This window comes from Physcomitrium patens, chromosome 13 (assembly GCF_059467195.1).
Source record: "Physcomitrium patens ecotype Gransden chromosome 13, ASM5946719v1, whole genome shotgun sequence".
Classification (NCBI taxonomy): domain Eukaryota; kingdom Viridiplantae; phylum Streptophyta; class Bryopsida; order Funariales; family Funariaceae; genus Physcomitrium; species Physcomitrium patens.
The window spans coordinates 13,749,672-13,771,516 of NC_143422.1; the positions used below are offsets into that span (position 1 = coordinate 13,749,672).

The window sequence follows — 21,845 nt, forward strand, 5'->3', positions numbered from 1 at the left end:
CCCTTTACAGCAAAATTTAAGGCATAACACTGCTCAAATGGGCCCAAGGTCTGGAACATTCTACATAATGTACAGGAATAGTAACTACAGACCGAACAGTCAAGATTCCAACATCACATTCACTTGCAGTAGAGAAATAGTAAACAGTAACATGCAAAAATCACATCGTTCCATGAAGACTGACAATGAAAAAACAGCTTGGGAGATACACATCCCAGTAAGGCTGGAGTAGGATGTTGAATGATTTCTTCTTATTCAAAATGAATGTATACCATTGATGTAACGAACCTTTTGACCTGAGGCAGTTAAAATTAAACCTGCATGCTGAGTCCATAAATCTGTTTATTACAACTGCATAACCGCATGTTCACACTACCCACTGCAATTGTGAGTTTATTCCGCAGCTCGTATAATCACAACCCACTTGTATGCATCTAAAAGAACATAAAGAAATCGAGTTGACTAAAGATATCGACATTAGTAGACAATATGAAACAAGATTCCAAAATTCTGACGTCTCAGAGAATGTCCAACTTGGTGAAGGAGTTGGTAAGTATTCAACCTTACGTGTACGTGTGCATGACTCCCTTATTGTTTACAAAAGTTCCAAATCAAATAAGGAGACCAGAAACCTAACCTAAGAAAACTGAGGAAGGTTACCCGGGTCGCGATTTGAATTCTGGATGAAATTGAATGCCCACATGATAGGGATGTCCTCGCAGTTCCTAACCTTAACAATCCCAGGAACAATCATTTTGGGACACCCATATGAACAGTTCTAGATATGAGTGCGTCAAAATTATAAAGTGGGAACATACTTATTTTAAGCTATTAACATGAGAAACTTAACTGCTGTCTCAATTGCAATACCAAGAAAAAGTAGCTGCAGTTAGTTTCGATGGTATCTTATTAGCACAATGGCAATGAGTTCGATGATACCTCCATCATACGTCCTGACTCGTCCTTGCAAACATACCGAAGTCCAGCGGCTCTAAACTTTCTATCACATTAGGATTCAACTGCCAGAATGGAATGTCTTACGCTCCAACAGTTTCAACAAAGCAATAAACTTAATACACATAGTATCCTAGGGACCTAGTGTGTCCAACAGAAGTTGAATGATGATTGATCGTCTCATAACGATGTCTGTGACGCTTATTTTAAAATGAATCTTTTCGCTAACAAGAACAGAAAGGATTAAAATCTCAGCTTGAGCATAAATTATGTTTCAAGAATGATATCACAAAGAAACACAACACATAACAAGAACTGAAGCAACTGTATAGCTTCACCTCAATCAAACGCACAAACAGGAGAATATAACTGAAGAACCATACACTACCATATCTTGCAATTGAATTCAACCAGACACGAACTTCAGCTATTAATCCCTGCTTCTAATTGTGCAGTGAAAATGATATTAAAGACAATTGACTTTCATAACTTACAACTTGGCTGTTGTGCAACCGGTGGTTATAGCAATATCTTGCGACCTCCAAGTCTCATTGTGCCACCCATGTGTGTTTCAGAGACCTTCACAACCACCAATTTAATTTCATTCAAGGCCAGATCAAGCTAGCTGAGCCAAGAGAATATTACCCAGAAGAGTACGGCTGAAAAACAGGAAAATTCTGCAGGTGACGTAGGTGACTCAAAGTAGAGAAATCAAGATTCTTAGACTATAACAATATCATGAACAAAACTTCGACACAAACAAAATAGGAATAATCAAACCTCTGGCATAATAAAACACATGAATGGTGTAGCAGAGTCGAATTCAGTGCTATTGGCGTTTTTCAATCCAAGAATCTATTAACACAAACAAGTGTAGTAGATGGAGAACTTCTCGAGTGATTTATTAATCTTCCATACCATGTGCATACGCGAGAAAAAAGAATCATATACTAATAAGTCATTATTCTGAATCCGTCAGGTAATGTCACATCAATATGCAGGTAGAAGAAAATTAAGTAGCTTACGTTTCTGGCAAACTCCACAACAGCAAGCTGCATCCCTAACCAAATGCCCAGGTAGGAAACCCCATTTGAACGCACATAAGTAGCAGCTAGTATCTTTCCTTGAACCCCACGGTCACCAAATCCATTAGGGACGAGCGCATCATGAGATTTCTGTGAGGAGACAGAAAGAATAATCAATACACACCTCGTTAAATTGAATTCACTATAAAAACCATGACATTCTGCAGACAACTTTAAGCATCAGGAGAGATACACCTTCAAGGTATTCCAAGCGGAATCATATGCTTCTGGTGCCTGCACGGACACAAAGAGACCATTCAGTGTCTATTATGCTAGATTAATTTTGAAACGTAGGACGGCCGACCAGGGCCAAGGTTCCACATAATGGTTCACCATGGTCCACATTATGATGGAACCATCATCCTTGGTTCCACATAATGGTTCACCAAGGACCATTATGATGGAACACATGCTGAGCCCAAAATCAAGGAGACACCATGGTTACACATAATGGTCTAGTCCTGTAACACTTTACAACTCCCTTCCTCAATTCCATTCTTTCAGGCAACAAACTACTCCCTTGATGCACACTTAACAGAAAACATACCTCCTCCTTGGCACAATCCTCCAGATCAGTAGCCGCAACCCACTCCAACAGCAGCTTTCTTGAACATGCAATGAAGCATGTTGCAAAGACTGGCCATACGTACACAACATTTCAAATTCGGTGGAAATATTATATTCTAGTTACTAAGGTCTCAAATCGTTGATAGTAAGGAAAGAGGAGCTAGTCAGGTCGAAAAGATACTCCAACATTGTGCAAATTGGCAAGCTGTAGCAAATCATTAATGAATTTAAATAATCAATTTTCTATAGACTAGTACCTAAAAGTCGGCACTGAAAAAAGTACATCAGACTCAAATCGTTCAAATTACCTTCAGAACCGAGAGATACAAGTCTGACAAACCAGTAAATTCTTAAGCCATAAAAATCTTTACCTGAAAGAAAAGATCCACAATAAATATCAGGAATACCAAACTTTTAAAGCGAAGGGCAAGAAAAAACAATAACTATTGCTGTTATAAGCGAAAATAGATAAGTAAAGCAAGGTACTGCGATAGAAAGGTTGTCACATCGCTCAGCTCGAGTAGCCTATGACTCCAAGGCAGGGAGTGGTGCACAACTGCACAACATAGATGTATTGGACATGTTAACTCTCAAAAGCGTCTTGGTTCGTGACGACTCCAACTTTATAACTAAATACCACTGAGTCAATGCTCCATACAAGCGAGATCCATTTTTCTGAAGGGAGGTGGTGCTACAAGTTTCTCTGAGATTGAACTAGAACACCTTGCTAGACAGATCCAGACAGCATAGACTAACCTCAATTGTAGTTTGCGAAGAATTGCTTGATGCCCTTGCTGATCCTACTCATTGCATACCACAGTAAGGTCAGTTTCACCAAACCAGGATATTGCTGCGAAATGATAACCCAAAAGAAAGTAAACATCAAAATCGTCCACAAGTTACTTCTTCCAAAATTCATCCTTTTGATGGGCAACTTGTAAATAACTGACTCTTTTCAACAGAATAATAACAAAAAATACTGGCATCAAGTTCATAATGACCCAAATAGAATATGAAATGCTATCTACGAAGGTGCATGGTGTTAGAAAGTGCTTGACAAGAACACTGCGTACCCTCAGCAAAAGAGGAATGTGCCCGATGTTGGAGACATCATTTATGTAGAGGATATGACCAGCCTACATAACAAATCAAAAAAACTAAAGTTTCTTCAAACAATATTTTAGATAAATGTTCTGTGCTATAATAACAATTTAAAAATCACCTCCGCCATGCTTAGAGCTGATGAGACTACCAGTAATAACCCCTTTGCTAGACTGAAACATAGCAATAAGGTACACAACTTCCCCAAGTACATTGAACTCATCAATAGCTTGTCCGAAGCGCATAAAACTCTTGTTGGCCAGCACACACTACGAAGTCAACCCGAAGCATAGCATCTTCTGGTCTAAATAAACCGCAAAAAATCTCAAGTGTCACAAAAAGTCTGAGGGTGCAACAAAGCAAACACCTACTGGAACATGAAAACTTGAGAGAGCTTCTCCTTAGCCTCTTCCAAAGGCTGCTTTGCATTACCAACAAATAAATATTTAAGAAAGCTGCAAGCAAGTCCGATTTTTCTAAAGAAGTTTGAAAAGACATGCGCAAAAATGTCGTTCTCAACAACTGCTTAAGCAAGGGAACAACAAACCTGCTGAACATTTGATCAGCAACTGGCTAGCCATAATAGCACACACACACAAACTCTGGAAAGACGTACCTGAGCGCTTCGGCAAGCTGGCGAATCAGGAGTAAGACCCAGTGCTCGAAGTTACCTAACGCTGTCCTCTGTTAATTTTGTCTACTGGAAAAAAAACACACAAATCTTTAAAAGGTCAATGGATAATTTGGGGTCAGAATCATGACATGAATAACTACACATATCTGGCATGAGGCATTCTTAAATTGCGGGAAAACAGAAAAGTCACGATCCACGAGGAAATTATTCCATGATCTGCTCGCCAGCGACACCCAGAACGGGAACCAGGCTTACATGGACCAAACAGAAGTTGCTATTACCTGAATGACCCAATTACCAATGAAAAACCACTCGAACAGTTACCGAGAAAGGAATCCAACATGAGCCCATAATGCTTTCCAGCACAGCAAATTGTATACATGATGCAAAAATTACCAACTCGAAATTGGACCTGCAGGAGAGCTTCGAGGAAAGGCATGGATTTGATGGCACCTGCAAACAAATCCAGACAATTCCATTAGAAAGTAATGAACCTTGAAATAAAGAGGATACAAATTCGCCGAAAATCTGTACTGCATCTAAATGTAAAACATTTAATGATGAACACAATAAAACCCGGAAGTTAAAAAGGGCCAAACATAAGACAAGATCCCAATGCAAACTAACACAAAGCACGGGGATTCTACAAGACCAGTCACAGTATATTAATATCCCCCCGCTAGGAAAACATTGTCCAGGTCATCAATTAATTGCATGGACTTCTGGCAAAGTTCTGACCCTAACCTCATCACCTTGACAAACAATCGAAGCGACGAGAGCCAAACAAGTACTGATGGTGCCATCCAGCTCAGTGACGCAAACATCGGCACTCCCGGAGAGTCCATCCACTGGAACTAAAGCAACTCGTCCAATCCAGTCCTGAATAGCGTCTGTGATATGTGGTACAACCTATCACGACCACATGCCATCAGAGCAATTACCAGAGGTCACATTTGTGAAACACGTCATATAGGGCTAATATCGAATGCGCATAGATAGCAAGTGGCTGCATATCTAAAACAACTGGGTCAAGACTCTGGCCAAATTATTGAAAAGCACTCGAATCCAGGTAAAATTTTCAATATTTAGATTCGACAAAAACCACACTAAAAAAGGAGTGATGTATGCTTGAAATATAGAAACTCTTCGAATTGAAGTTACCACTAACGGAGACTAAAAAATTTACCAACTGAAATATTCTGAACAAGCACACCTGAACAGTTTTCTCTAGGAAATCACCTTGCCTTTCCTTCTCCATCACTGCCTGTATCACAGCAATCGGATTAGTAGAAATATACCCGAAAATCAATTCTCCATAAAAGAGCACTCAAATTCTGCACAAATAGACGCCATGCTTTATCTGGTCTTAAAATTACATATCCGCTCTCTGCACTCAGTATTAAAAACTGAAAATGAAGACAGGTGGAGGCGAGGGAAGACTGGTGGAGGGAAGACTGGTGGAGGCGCTTCAATATGAATGGAATAACAAGTAACGAGATAACCAGAAGTCCGAACAAAAACTAATTCAATGACTTTAATATGAATCCTGCATACTACCTAGTCAAATTTTCCCAATGGTCTTGTTGTTGTCTCGTGTCAATATGACGTCCAGAAAGCGCTCGTAATTACCAAGATTCAAATCTACCTTCATATATTAAGAGTACATGTAAGTACGATAAAAAAAATTCCCACATTCGAGGAACTAGAATGTCGTACAATTTGTGTACAACCGAGGCAAAACCTAGAAATATGCTTCAAAAAAACATCCTTGGAAAGTCTCAAGCTGCTTCAATCATACACATTGGTCGAAAAAATACTTTTAGAATCACCCATAAACTAGCCAGCAAATGGGTTGCTTTGTCTCATATGCTGCCAGCAACAGCAATTAAAAATTCTGCGCATTGTCTCAACAATCCATATCACGGTCTAAATTATGTAATAGAATGCTGAAAACTCACCTCACCACCATAGTCCAAAACAAAAACCTCCTCATGTTCGAAAGGTGACATATTTCCGGAATCCGTGTTCAAGTAACCATCTGAAAGTATGCAAAAGAGGGGAGAGGAAATTCAGAAATCGATTACACATTGTCTATGAACTTTTAACTTAAAGTGAAAGTAATACGCTAAAACAACACCGAAGCTAACGCCCTTGTCTACACAATATGATCTCGTGTTAAAGGAGCAAGCTACCACATTAAGATTCTTATCCCAGAGAAGATAATCAGAATGAAAGAAAAAAGAAAAGAAAAAAAAAAAAAAAAAAAAGTGCTCTTAGAAGGAAGCTAACCTCAGCAAAGAGGTAATTTCAGAGTTTTCAAAATCCAACCGACGGAAAACCCTAAATCGTCAACCCAACACCAACACTCGAAGCCATCACGAATTACAACCAAAAAGTCAGCAAATTTTCGCATTGGGAATATCAATTTTGATCGAAGACCACATGCATTTTAGAACGATCCGATGGCTGTAACCCCCGTTCCCGAGGCCGCTCACCACGCCTCCCAGTGACAAGGACAAACTTCATCCTGGACCCAAACTCCTCTGCACGAACTTCAAACTGTCCCAGCACACGACTCAGTACACTCCTCCCTCCGAACCAACAACTCCCTTTCCTCGAGCTGCCAATTCTTCAGCGCGCCAGTGGCACCCCCATCACACGCCAATCAAGCAACGCCAATTTTGCAAACTGAACATTTTGGAATTCCAAAAGGAGCAATTGACGCATTCACCTCCACGCCCCAGGTTCCTCTCCGTCCAGAATCATTCCCGCGGCAGTTTCGCAGCTTCAACGAAAGGGTATCGTTCTGTGGGATTCCTTCGCCGAGAGTGGAGGCTGCTTTACATGAACAACAAACAGCCATCGCCACTCACTCACCCACTCACCCACTCACTCAATCTCACTAGCTCCATGAAACTCCATGCAGACAAAATTTCTTCGTCAAATTCCGTGGTCTCGTTCGGGGATCGCCTGGTCCCGCGTCCTTGAAAGTCACGCCCGGACGCCATTCAGCCTTGGCCACTGACGAAGAGCTGGTTTGAATTGCGTGCCTACGTGGTTCAAGAATCTCGTGGAGCTTTGCCACGTCGACCACTGAAGACGTGGCCACTACCTTTGATTTTAACTGCCTCACGATTTTTATTTTGCTTGATGGGCTGTATAGTTCGGCTCTCTCAAGTTTATTTTGTAGTGAAATGGTGTTGAATGCTATCATTTTATGCATTTTCAAGATTGGGATTCTCTCTTCTCGTCTTTTTTTTAAGTCTCATTTTGTATGAAGTCTACCAAGAAATATTTTTATTTTACTTGGTAAATCATTTTATGAGGTTCTCCAAACATGATATATTTTAAATATTTTCAAAATACTTTGTAAAAGGGACTTGGATTCAAAAAAATGATATTGTCTAGTTATGATTTATAGTAATATTTATCAAATCCAAAAGTTTGAGTCTAAAATAGAGATTATGTTGAATTTCTACTCTAAAATTGCCAAGCAAACCTAAACTCTGCTGTAGGCAAGACACATGCAAATTTTCAAGACATACATATGTATAGAGAAGTCATCACAAAAAAATGAATTTTTAAACAAATAATAAAAAAATTGATTTCAAGATAAATACACATGACTATTAATCAGTTGCATGTACTCAAACATTAAAGCATTTAGGAGAGTAAAAAAATAATCTATTTGTCAAAATTCGTCTTACACTATGCCAATTTTATGTTTTCTTTTGCAAAGATATGAATTCATGTAAACTCAATTGAAATTTTAACATCAAAATTACTATACAAAGTATTATTATTCCTTTTCATTACCCTTATCTTTTTTTTCTTTTTTCTTTTTTCTTTTTTTATCTTCAATACAAATAAAAGAAATCAAAACTCATTATATCTCATTATATCACTTTTTAACAGTAAAATAGACATTGATGTAAGGAAAAAAATAAAAATAAAAATAAAAAATCCAATCTGTAAATTTGGCTGCACATAATATAATAAAAGATATCATTGAACATCATCAATGAAGGTGTGTAGAATAGGTAAATAAACTTTGTCGTAAGTTATTGGTTGGTTATTGATAACCTTGAGAATTAGACTGATGGTTAGGCAGTTTAGTTGGTAACAGTAGGTTGTTAGTGGAATAAATGGTTAAGAACTCAAAGGGTCATAACCTTTGGGATCCGTTGGCGGATGGATCATCTTTTTGTTAGGATAAATAGGTTGAGGAAAGAGAGATCAGAGCTAGACTGAGAGAGTTGTAAGCCGAGAGCCAGACTGTGAGAGTCGTAAGCCGGAGTAAGCTTGGTGCTACCTCTTTATTTTTTTTATTATTTGCTTATGAAGAATTGTGATTGAGAGAAGTATTGTTGAATTGATAATGGTAGAATGGATTATGGGTTGAATTAAGATGGAAGTAGTAAGCCTCGGTGTTTTGTAGTTTGATACTTGATTTCAAATAGCCAGAATACAGTCAATTGTGACACTAATAGACCCAATTAATATAATCAGTCTTTCCCCGTGTTTGAACCCACCTCTATTAGTTTAATTGCTTTGGTATATTGAAGCTTGAACACAACAAGAACAATAAGGTGTAAAAGGAATATAAAATTAAAAATTAAAAATTAAAAAGCTATATACATCAAAACATGTATATTTAACTTGTCATTTATAATTAATTAAAAAATATGCAATTTTAACCAAAAAAAACTCATTTCATTGAGTTGAATAGAAAAATAGTTAGAAATAAATCAGATATAATAAATTTTTATAGTGAATTATTATCAAAATCTCTTAAAAAGGTGTTAAATTTATATATTTTTCTGAATATCCTAATATTTTTGAAACAAGAGTTTAAATTAAAAGATACTTATATTGAGACCATTTAGAATTAAAGAACTTTAAAATAGATTTACACACATACATATTATATTTGTAAACGTCTTAATGTTTTGAATGTATATGTATATATATATATATATATATATATATATATTTCTATGATAGCTAATTTAAATATATATTTTTTAAATATTAATTTTATATTAATTCTAATAAAAAACTGATTATTATTTTTTTAATTTTAAAATCACAAACTAGTATCTTTTTAATTGGTGTTTTTTTAATGCTCTTGTTTTTGGTTTCTCATCTTAAACTTTTTTGTTTCTATAAATTTGGTGTAAAACAGATCTTGAACTCTCTAAAAAAAATATATCAAAGATAAAGAAAATAATAGCACAAATGCATTAAAAAGTAAAACTATAATATTTTCAATTTATAAAATTTGCCTCATATTTCTACCAACATTAAAATTGTCTTATTATGAAAACATAAAAAACAAAAGGCTTTTCTTTATTAATTGTGCCATCTTGAATAATTTCTTTAATTGTAGATTATTCTAAAAAGCAAGGAAAACTCTTTTTGGAATTATTACAGTATTAGGTCTAAGTTTTAAATATTTATCATCGAATGAATTCTTTTCATTGAGTTATAACCAAAACATTATCCACCTTCATTATATTCAAATAAATTCATTAGAAGGATACTATGAAGACTAATACTATCTTATTATTTAACAGTAGAATCCAATATTACGTAACCTAAGTACACTTTTAGCAAAAATATTAATATCCATATAGAAAACACAATGCAATTTATACAGTAGCTAATAAATTTAAAATTTTAGAGAAAATTGTTTTTATCTTTCAAATATACATATAAACAAATATATTTTGTACTTTTTTAAAAACTACAAACTTATTTAAATTAACATAATATTTTATTAAATAATCAAATGTTTATATAAACTATAATATAATGTGGAGATTTTGTTTTGCAATTTATTTGATTCTTAAATTTTTTGTTTAAAAATTTACATTTTTATAAAATTCATATATTGATTATTCAATACTTCTTTGAAAATATTAAAAAAATTACAATTCAATTATTTTAGAATTTTTAGGAAAATTTATATTTTTTTTAATATTACATTCTTAAGAAATATAGAATATAAAATTAATGTAGAATAATTCAAATATCTTCCAATATAAGAAAAACAATTCTATTATCTATAGAATTTAGGTTTATATTTTTTATAATTTAAATTTTTTTACTGAATTATTAAAATAATTTTTAAAAAAACAACCAAATATAAGACTTTAAGTTTTTAATAAAATAAAACTTAAAATTTCTATAGTACTCAAGAAACTCTATTATATTAGCATTTCACAACTTAAAATGCTTGGTCTAAAACTTTTTTGGTCATTAAGCAACTCTCACATAGTCTTCTTTTTATCTTGTTTATGAAGAAACAAGATTGAGGTTATCTTCAATCTTATCAATACATTATTTATATTCTAGTCATGATTTAAAATTTTATAGTTTTTTTGTAGTGGTTATTAGTCACTTTGGATTATTTTTTTAATAAATTTATGTTCTTTTGGTTTGATTTGTTTGTTTTGTTTGATTTTTTATTTATTTAAGTTACTCAAGATATACATTGTGTTATTTTTGAGTCTCTCAAGAATTATATCCTTGACATTTAAAACTAACTATATAACTATAGAGCTTTATAATTTAGAAGTTCTTATGAATCTTGCTCAATCTCCTATCTCCTAGTAGCCCCCTATAGTCTTCTATAATCATTTAAAATATTTTTCCATCTTTTAGAAGTTTCAATAATAAAAAAATAAAAAACTTAGACATCTATAATATTTTATGTTTTAGAATATATGTTGTAAGTCTTTACAAAATCTATTTGCCAAAGTAGAAATAAAAATGGAAAAGGTATATCTTAATCTAATTAACATAAGTTTTGGAATATTTCGATTATTTCATTGTTATTAGTCTAATAATAACTTTTTTATTCTTATTTATTTTTTTAATACTTCTATTGCTATTGTTCTTTAACTGTGCATGTCTGATAATATATACAAAAGATTAAATAATATATAATACATATAATTTAGATTTCTTATTTTAAATAAATTTTATTATATATTATAGGCTCTAAATAGAATTTAAAAAATAAATTTTATCATATATTATACAACTTATAAACAATAAGATTTGTAGATTTTGAGTTCAAATTTTTATTTAAGATGCAAAAGAAGTATTTTAAGATTTTATTTAAAATTCAAAAAAAAACTTCTCTTGTATATTATTTAGACTTTTTATTATTTTTTTTATTTTTATGATTTAGTGGCATTAAAATTTTAAATCGACACTAAATCATAAAAAATAAAATTATACAATTAAATTTATTTTTATTCTTCTTAATTACAAAATTAATAAATAAAGTTTAAAAAATGTGTGTATTTAACATTATAAATTCTTAAGATAAATTATAATTATTTTAGAAATATTTTCTAAAGGTTTTCTCTTTTTCTGTTTTTTTTGAAAGAACAGGATTGAACTTGTAATCAACAAAACAATAAATACATATATATATATATATATATATATATATATATAAATATATTTTTTAATAAATTATTTACATCTCTAAGCTTTAAAGTTCAAAATATATGTTGATTTAGCATCATTTAATGATTTTAATTTAAACACATCAGTATATTTGTTTATTTTTAGAATTCCACAATATTCTTGTATGCATCATATTTATTTAAATAATTTTGACTTTAAAATCAAGTACCTTAATATGCACTTTCATGTACCACATGAGATTTTAGTCGTAGATGTTTTTAGAATTAACACAACTTTAGAGAGTATTTTATGATATTTTTGGTATCCTCCAATATCTCAAAAAAAAAAAAAAAAAAAAAAAAAAAAAGTTTCTACAATCTTTTTATATTTTATCTTAACTGAAAAAAAAATCTATTAATTTTGCAACATATTTAAACTATTTATTAATTTAAAATATCTAATTATTTTTTAAAATATTTTTATTATTAATAGAAATTATTGATAAAAAATACTATTATAGTATAAAAGATAAATGAGTTGGTTCTTATTTTTTTCTTGTATTTGTTTTACTTCTATCAATTACTTTTTGCATGCTTAGCTTCAATAAGATAAAAGACCAACAACCAATAGATTCATCTCAAGAAATTTTGGTTGCATATTCATTTATTGAGTCTCTTATGTTTTAAAAAACGTTGATGCTAGAGTAACTTAAATTATAATATATAAAAAATATTATTATATGTAATTTTGACTTATGTAAGTAGATTAAAAACCCCTTTAATTTTTATTTTTCTTTTTTGAATTCGTCCTTAAAATGAAAAGTTATATTATTAGCATGGTTGATCTAAAAAACATCTTTTTCTTTATCTCTTAAAAAATATTTTTAAATAGAGATTGAATCTATAAGTATTATTGGATGTTTTTTTTAAAAAAAATTCTTCTATTGTAACATTTAAAAATCTAAAAAAACACTATAGAAGTGTTTTATATATTAGAAATTTATTCTCTTTATATTTTAATTTTTAAAATTATTTCACATATTTTTTTAGTTAACTAATGGATAGAAAGGTAAGTTAATTCTAATCTCAACCTTATAAAAATCCCTTTTTTAAAAGTATTTTTGTTAAATTTTTTTAATGTCTTTATATTTAATAATATTTATTATAAATTCTTATATTATATTTAATTAAAATTTTTATTTTTTAATATTTTTTATTTTTTTATGCATGTATTTAATATTATTATTTTATATTTTAGTTTTATGATATTAAAAAACTAAGACTTTATAAATACTTTAGAACTATTTATTAGCTTGAATATATCTTCAAGTATCATATATAATAAATTATTTAAAAAATATATAAGATATTTTTATTATCTATTAAGAAATATATAGATTTTTTAAAGTAAATAATTTTACAAAAAATTTACATGAATTTTAAAGAACGAAGAAATCAATCACCTCCAATGTCACTCAAAAAGATTAAAAAATTATTCAAAGATGGTATAGTATTAAATTAAAATGGCTATTTCTAAAGAAAAGAATATTAAAAAGCCTTGAAACAAGACTAAGGACTTAAAAGGCATTGACAATAATGAAAAAGGCTTCATTCTTGCTTTCATATATACTATCTAATTAAAAGCTACGTAGTAACGTTCAATAGGACTTTTGACTTGTATCTTAATTTGTAAGGTAATTTTTTTATATGGACACTACATCGTTAACTTGTACCACAAGCTACCAACAAATGTGACATGTGGCTAATTTATTTGCCAAGTTTCTAACCAATCCATCAACTACAAATATGTATAAAGTCAAAGCCACATTTATGAAGACTTTGACAAGCTTTTCTATGAGATATTATCAAATCAATCTACATATATCTACTTCTATCTATTTATATTATCTAGATAATTATTGGAGTTAATATGTATGTTTGTGATATCTCCTTCCTATTCTTTCTCTTCTTTCCTCTCTTCCTGTCACTTCTAGGAACAAGTTCCATGAGGAGCAGTGATTACATGTTGATGAAGTCTAAGATGCAATAAATTATATTTGTTACATACTCAAATCTTTATTTTCTTTGAAGGTTATTAATAGGTCATCTCGGCCATTAATAATGTTCTATTTCAAGGTAAGAAAACCACCATGATATTTGATCATTGTTAAAGCATTAATAATTTTTTTAAAATAACATATTTATAATTCCATCAAGAGTTGTTTCTACCTTTAATAAAATCATCAAACATCAAAAGTCTCTTCCAAGGTTGTGATACCAAATATATTATATCTCACTATTTATTTGAAAAAAAACATGTTGTTCTTGAGGATCTTCATCTTTAATATGTCATCTTAGAGATTGTGATGATTGCAATGTCTTGTCTAATAAGTCAACAAATGTTAATTCTTGAATTGAATTTACTAGTTGTTGGTTCTCTATTTTTTTAGTACTACAAATATACAAAAATTTATTAATAAAGATAGAAGATAAAATACAATCTTTTTTAAATTTTATTTCTTTTGTAATAAATATTTGCTATTCTTTATATTAATTTTGATAGATATTATTGATGTAAAAAAAAAAAATTTCTTTCCTATATTTATAGAATTCTTAGCAAACTCCTATGTACACTCATTAATATCATATCCGCACTAATGAATAAGATATTTCAACCTATTTAGGTGCTTTCTTGAATCAAAGACTTCTTCCATTTGAAACTCTTGATTATTATTCATTTCTATAAAAGAATGTGATATTTATATTTTTCTTTGAAATATTCTTTATCTTATATGATTCAAGAAGAGACACATAAAATATAAAATAGATCCAAATAGACTTCAATAGATGTAATTAATAAGCAACTAGATTGATTTATTCATAAATACAAAAAAAAATTAATTATATGGTAGTTCAACTTGTTATAAGGGCAATTAGTCTTGATATTACGACAAAATAATCATACCTTACTATTAAGGTATTGAGATTGTTCCTTGCAATAGAAATTTGTATTGATCTTTTGTCATTTTTTAGCTTCTTTTAGTTGTACCGTCACTATTGTATGTAGCTTAGATAAACGATTTGTTAAATCTTCTGCTATAGTATTATCAACTTTTATAAAATTAAGAACATCAAATTATGGATAATAAGTATAATTACCAAAAAAAGATATTTATTGAATAGAAAAATTTATGATGTTATCATAAATAAATTCTACTAATGATAAAAGTGTTGTTTAATCATCTTGTTGATAGTTGATTATATATCACAAATACTACTCCAAAACTTGATTCATACATTGTCATAGAATGTATTATCTTGCTTGGAAATGCATCGGGTACCTAGCTGTAGAAGATGAGGTTGTGTTTTACAAACATCAAAGAAATCCTAATAGGTTTCATCTATATGAAAAGAATATAATTCAAATACTGATTCAAAAGTGCTAAAAAATACTCTTCTTAGTAGCTTCATTGTCATACTGTAAAATACTTATAGTATGTAAAAATTAGTTAGAACATATAATATGTTCATAAATCTTAGTATATGTTAGAATGGTTAATAGATTAATTTAAAGAGAGTGAATTTAAGAAACTTTATTTTGAGTTTTATCTTTTTAATTATAGCATTTCAAAAAAAATCATAGAACCTAAATATTAGTATAAAGCCTTGAAAGGAGATTAGAGCCTAAAGAAGAAATTTTTAACTAGTAGGAGGCTTATTGGGAGGGATGAAAGCAAGGCATGGTTGGATGAAGGCAAGGAATGAAGATCTTCATTCCTATTGGTCGAAGGTCATGCCAAATGGGCTTTAAGGAGGCTACTCGAGGCCTTATTAGGGATTAGGATTTCTCTTTCAAAGGCATTTGAGCTTTAGAAGCTAACGTAAGCAAGTTCAGGGTTTTGGATATAATTTGGGTGAAGAATTTGTGTGATTTCAAGTTTTTGTGAAAGAGATATAGGTGTTCAAAATTAAGGTATGAAATTTGTACCTGCTGTCACTCTTTGAAGCATAACAAATGCGTACAGAGAACAATGAAAGATGGGCAATTAGATTTGGAGAGAACACTTTCTTGGCTATACTTTACATATACTCTCTGACGAATTCTAAGTTTGGATGCATCTTCAACATTTTTCTATTTTATTGTCAATCCTTCATCTTCTTCTTTGTCTTTAAGAAACAACTCCAATTTTTCTTATAATTCTCCATTAGTAGCTTGAAGAAATAATTCAACCTTATTTGGCTCAATGTCAATTTTTTCATCTTCAATAATTGACAATACTGCCTCTCAAATTCTCTTAATAGCTTTGTTGCTTATAAATTCTTGCAAGGCCGCTCAATCCATTCTAGAAATAATTTCTTAGTAATACAATCAGTGTCCTCTAAGAAATGTTCATCTTTTAATGCATGTGAAAAAGTCTCCCAAGAATTTCTATAATGCTTCATAATTGATGAAATATGTTCTCTTATTTTTCGTATTATAGCAAACACAAATAATTCAATCATCTTTTTCTCAAAAGTCCGATTTAATTTTATTTTCCATACATAATATCTTAAATACTTGAAAATATCTCTCCCATGAAATTGGTCAATCTTGTTAACCATCACTTGTAAAACTTTGGTTGTCAAAACTTCTTTGCAATCATTGCCTCGTTGCTCTTGCATAAATAATGTAAATGCTTGAAATATTTTTACAATATTTGGATCAAAGTACATATCTTGTTTGCTAGTAGAAAATCCACTCGAAGCTCTACTTAAAGATCCACTTACAGCTCCATCCAAAGCTCCATCAAAGACACCAAAATCAACCTTCTTGCTTTCTTGTGCCATCAATTCCAAATAACCACAAATACAATCCAATACCTTCAATCTCAAACTTTCTCATCGGGTTCACCACTTATGTCACATTACGTGATGTCTTGCTTGAGAATGCACCGGGCACCTAATTGTCAAAGCTGAGGTTGTGTTTCACAAACATCAAAGAAACAATAATATGTTTCATCCATATGAGAACAATATAATCCAAATGCCAATTCAAAAGTGCTAAAAAATACTCTTCTTAATAGCCTCGTTCACACATAAACCTCAATTACCTTGTTACTTTCATATTTAAGCAATTTAGATTTTTCTTATAAGCCCCAATTCCAATTAGTGAGATTTGATAAGCTGTAACTTCTAATTTGATTGTCCACTTGATGTGAAATTTTGCATGAAATTGTCAATATAAGTCTTCCATATGCTTAAGAATTTTCAGCCCAATCTAACTTACAGATTGTAAGATCAAGTCTTTTAATACTATGCCAAATTTCACCTTGATCTGACTAGTAGATCTCTAGATATCATAGAAATCCTATCCAATTCCAAATTGCCAACTTCCGATATATACTTGTACCAAAACCCAGATATCTAGAGGTTTGATTTTGACCATGTCTACAGTTTATCTAGATTTTGGTAAAAGCTAGAGATCTGATTTGGACCATGTCTCACAAATAGTTGACCCTTGGGTATCAATCTAATCTATTTTAAAGATTTTATAGTTCAACCATATCTTCAACTTAACCATAGTATCAAATATACTAATCATTTACTTCTTCTAACCAGATTTTATCAATTTATGGCCTTTCTAAGGTAATAAAAGAGTTTCTATATTCTAAAAGGTAAAAATACTAATTAACTTTTATCTACTTACTATTAAGACAAAAAAATAGGCTAAGAGGCTTTCATGAAAGCCTTATTAAAATATGTTGAATTCTTGTTGAACTAATATAATAGAGTATTAATTTAAAAAATTATTTTTAGTCATATTTTTATCATATAATCATATCACAATACGACAACACTTCATTAATCTATCAATTTGAAGATAAAAAGACAAAGATAGTTTTATATTTATTTTAAAATTTTAAAAAGAATTCTCTAAAGTTTTGATACAAATTAAATCTTTATATCTTATATAATATCCTTGAATAATCCATAATAGTGATAGATATTATTAAAAAAAATACTTAGCTATTCTTTCACTCGTGATAGATTTTATATATGGTATAAAATGTGAAATGATCTATTATTATAAATATAAAATTATAAGAATTTAAGATTATAAGATCTATGATAAAATCCATAGAAGAAAAAGATCATGGTTGTTTTAGAATAAGTAATAGCTAAAGAAATCTATAAGGTTAATGATAAGGAATTTTTGATCTTAAAGAAATATCACATGATTGTAAAATATCTTTGATTATTTTTTACATTTGAAGCTATTAAAGTTTTTTAGATATTAGCTCTAAAGTCCTGTTGTATTCAAAATGTCTAATTGTTGAAAAGTCATGATGAGCTTAAAAAAATATATAATTATATTTTATCTTTTAAAATACATAATTATTCCTTGAAATAGAAAAAATTATTCTTAAACTCAAACTTGGAAGTATCATAGAACTTAAAAGAATTATTCTTAATATCATAAACAAGAGGATCAAAAGACACACTTGATTAAATTTGCTTGAAAAATGTTAAATCAAAAGTTAATGTTGATTTCATTGCTCAAAGATAAAAATGTTTTGGCTTGAAGATAATTATTTTTTGTCAATTAAAAGCTCTATCTCCTTTAGATACAAGATAAAAATTTCTAAAATAATTATTTGATAATTTTTATTTTTTTAATCAATAAGTGATTTTGAAATCAAATCTTAATAAAGAGACTGAAATAAATCCATGATTTCAAGAAACTCTATGTTGTAGATTTTGTAGTTGATCTTAGTTGCTAAAATGTTTTTAGAATGGAAAGCTATTGGATAGAATTTTTTATCTATTCCTATTTGTGATAATATCACACTATAGCAAAGGTTGATATATCTATTTTTATAAAAAATATTTTAAAAAAGTCGGTATGATTCAAAATTGATATAAAAAATAAATGTTGTCTTTAAGGCTTAAATAATGCTTTAGCTTCTTTATTCTACTCAAGTTTGTCTTTATAGATCAAACTTAAAAGAAGAGCCATAACTTGAAAAAAATTCTTGAAGAAGATCTAGTAACAATTAGGAAATTCTAAAAAATATTGCATATTTTTTGGTGATTTTGGAGACTTTGAATCTATGATAGTTTGAATCTTTTTAGGATCTTTTATAAAGCCATTGTTTGAAATGATGTATCCTAAAAAATCAACTTAAATAGTATGAAATACATACTTTTTCATCTTGGCATATAATCTTATATTTCTAAGTTTTTATAATATGCAATAAACATGAAGTTCATGATCTTTTATATACTTAGAATAAATTAAAATTTCATCTAAATAAATAAATAAATAAATAAATAAATAACTATATTATCAAAAAATTCACAAAAGATATCATTTATTACATATTAAAAATAATTCATGCATTTATAAGTCTCAAAAGGCATGACATTATATTCTAAATGTCCATACTTGGTTCAAAATATAATTTTTTCTTCATTTCTTTCTTTGATGCATATCAATTTGTATGTTCTTTGTAGATCTATTTTGGTATATATCATTATGTGATTGAATTGATCAAAAACTCTTGAAATTAATTATAAAAGATATCTATTTTTAATAGTAATCTTATTGAGTCCTTGATAGTCTACTTACATTCACAAAGATCCATCTTTTTTTTTTCACAAATAAGATAAGAGCTTGTATTTGAAATTTAGAATGGCATATAAAGTTTTTAGTCAAGTTCTTGTTAATATACTCTTTGAATGCAGCTAACTTATTTTGTAATAAATTACAAATTAATCCAAATGGTGATTGAACTTATTTATGAAAATCAATAGAACAGCCATATAAGCAATGTTTTGGAAGAATGTTTTTATTTTTTTCCTCAAAAATATCTTAATAACCTTAATACTAACTTAAAATGCCACTTAATGTCTTTTCTCTATTAAAAATAAGTATAGCATATATATATATATATATATATATATATATATATATATCAAAAGTTGATATTTTTTTGTAACATGTATGAAAGATCTTGTACTTACTAATAAGAATTTGGTTGTATTGGACTTATGGTTTCTACTTAACTAATAGAATATTGGGCTAAACAATAAATAAAATGAAGGTTGAATGAAATCTAGTATATTTAAAGATTATACTTTTCTAGCTATCATAATCCTAAAATAATAAAGTTGAAAGGAAATCTAATTATATTAAATATTATTAAGTTGTTATGATCATTAGTTGTTATATTTAAATATTTAATTTCATAGATAACATCTCCAAAAGACAACAAACAAGCATCTATAGCTTCTATATGAATGGATTTGATTTTTTTGATTGAGAATATTTTTTGTTTTTTAAGAAATTCTTTGTTAATAAAATATGTTGAGACTCTTGAATCTAACAAAAAAAAGACTTTGTGATTTTTTGATCCTTAAAAAACTTCTATTTTAAAATAAGATGAAGGATCTAAAAAGTGAATAGAATCTTTATTAGATGTTGTACAAGGTTTTAACTATACAATTCCTATTGTAGTTGAAAAAACTCTTTTTTCTACATATTGTTCTCTTTTGAAACCATGCTCCTTATTTTAAGATTATATTGCTTCTTTGGACAATATTGAGCAATGTGCTTAGGTTCTCCATAATATAAATATAAATCTTCTTAATAGCAACAAGTCTTTTTTTGTTTAGTAAGAGATTTGAAACATATTGTATCAATTTGCATAGATTTTGGTCTTGATGAATAAGCTTCTATGAAGTTAGGAGCTATTATCATGATTTGAATTATATTTCTTCAATCAAATATTTGTTTTTGGTATTTTTCAAAGAGACAATTTTTGCACGCAATGGCTTGAGCAATAAATTATTTTAATTAGTCTGTTTTGGCATTGTCAACAATAAATTCATAACATTATTTTTTAATTCATATTCAAATTGATTAATAAGAGCTTTGTTATTTCAATCCACATTTCAAGCAAGATTTTGGAATTCAACAATATATATGGTGAATGAACATGATTCTTCTTATGAAGGTACAAGTTTAATCTTTGCTATCTTTTTTTGATCATTTTTTCCAAATATGATCATAAATACTTTCAAGAATGAATTTAAATTATAGAATAGTCATAAGTTTTTTACTATTGAAGGTGCAATTCAAGTAAGAGCACTTCTAAATAGAAATGCACCTATAAATTTGATTTAAATAAATCCATTAGGATATTGAAAAGAATGTAATTTTAGATAGAACTTTATTTGTTGTAAAAATCATCAAAATTTTGATCTTGTTCCATCAAACTTCTATGGCATACTTATCCTTGCTTCCCTTATACTTGTAATAGCAAGGCTTATTGGATTCAATTGTAAATTTGATATACTTATTTATTTTTCAATTGCACACTTTTTTAGCATAGACTTTGAACTTCATTATGGACTTCAAACTTCATTGTTGATTTTAAACTTCATTGTTGACTTCTTCCATGGATGTAAAAATGATATCTCTATGCTTCACATTAGAAATACATGATCTTTTTATTTTAAGAGTGTTAATAAGTTCATGAAGATTTGTAATAATTACAAATCTATTTTTACTTTTGCTAAGAGTAGCATCCATAATTATTTCATCTATAGATAACTTGAGCAAATTCAAAAGTCAAATTAGAAGAAGATAATCTACAACTACTTATATTAAATAAAAATTTCTACAAAGAAAGATAATCATCTCTTTTCAAGAAAAAAAAATTAGTATTAGAAAACTAAATATTAGTTTAAAGGTAGTTAGTTTGCAATCTTCAAAGCACAACAATAGAAGTAAGGTAATTTACTCACTTCTAAAATAAGATAAGAAAAATAAGTTTGCACTTTTATCAAATTATTAAAGATATGAATCTCAAAGAACTAAAAGATTAATAAACTCTTTTTTCATTCAAAAAGATTAAAAAATCACTCAAAGATGATATAATATTAAATTGGAATGGCTATTACCAAAGACAAGAAGACTAAAAAGACTAAAACAAGACTAAGAACTCAAAAAGTATTGACAAGAGTGAAGAATGCTTCACTATTGCCTCCATATATATTATTTAATTACAAGTTATGTCACAACATTCTATAGAATCCTCG

The 21,845-nt window shown here is 29.4% G+C and overlaps 1 protein-coding gene across 1 annotated transcript; it reads right to left on the reverse strand.

The window, feature by feature from the left end:
- Positions 1–228: 228 nt before the first annotated feature.
- Positions 229–8,923, reverse strand: LOC112290408 (uncharacterized). The gene is made up of 16 exons (XM_090255085.1): positions 6,631–8,923; positions 6,300–6,379; positions 5,555–5,605; positions 5,086–5,250; positions 4,722–4,794; positions 4,566–4,622; positions 4,324–4,340; positions 3,869–3,976; positions 3,680–3,742; positions 3,265–3,406; positions 2,915–2,977; positions 2,587–2,675; positions 2,235–2,273; positions 1,980–2,129; positions 1,735–1,809; positions 229–1,533 (listed from the first exon to the last, which is right to left on the reverse strand). Exons 2-16 carry the CDS (start codon positions 6,348–6,350, stop codon positions 1,474–1,476), a joined length of 1,203 nt encoding a protein of 400 aa, XP_090111211.1. The 5' UTR covers positions 6,351–6,379; positions 6,631–8,923; the 3' UTR covers positions 229–1,473.
- Between the last annotated feature and the right edge of the window lie 12,922 nt (positions 8,924–21,845).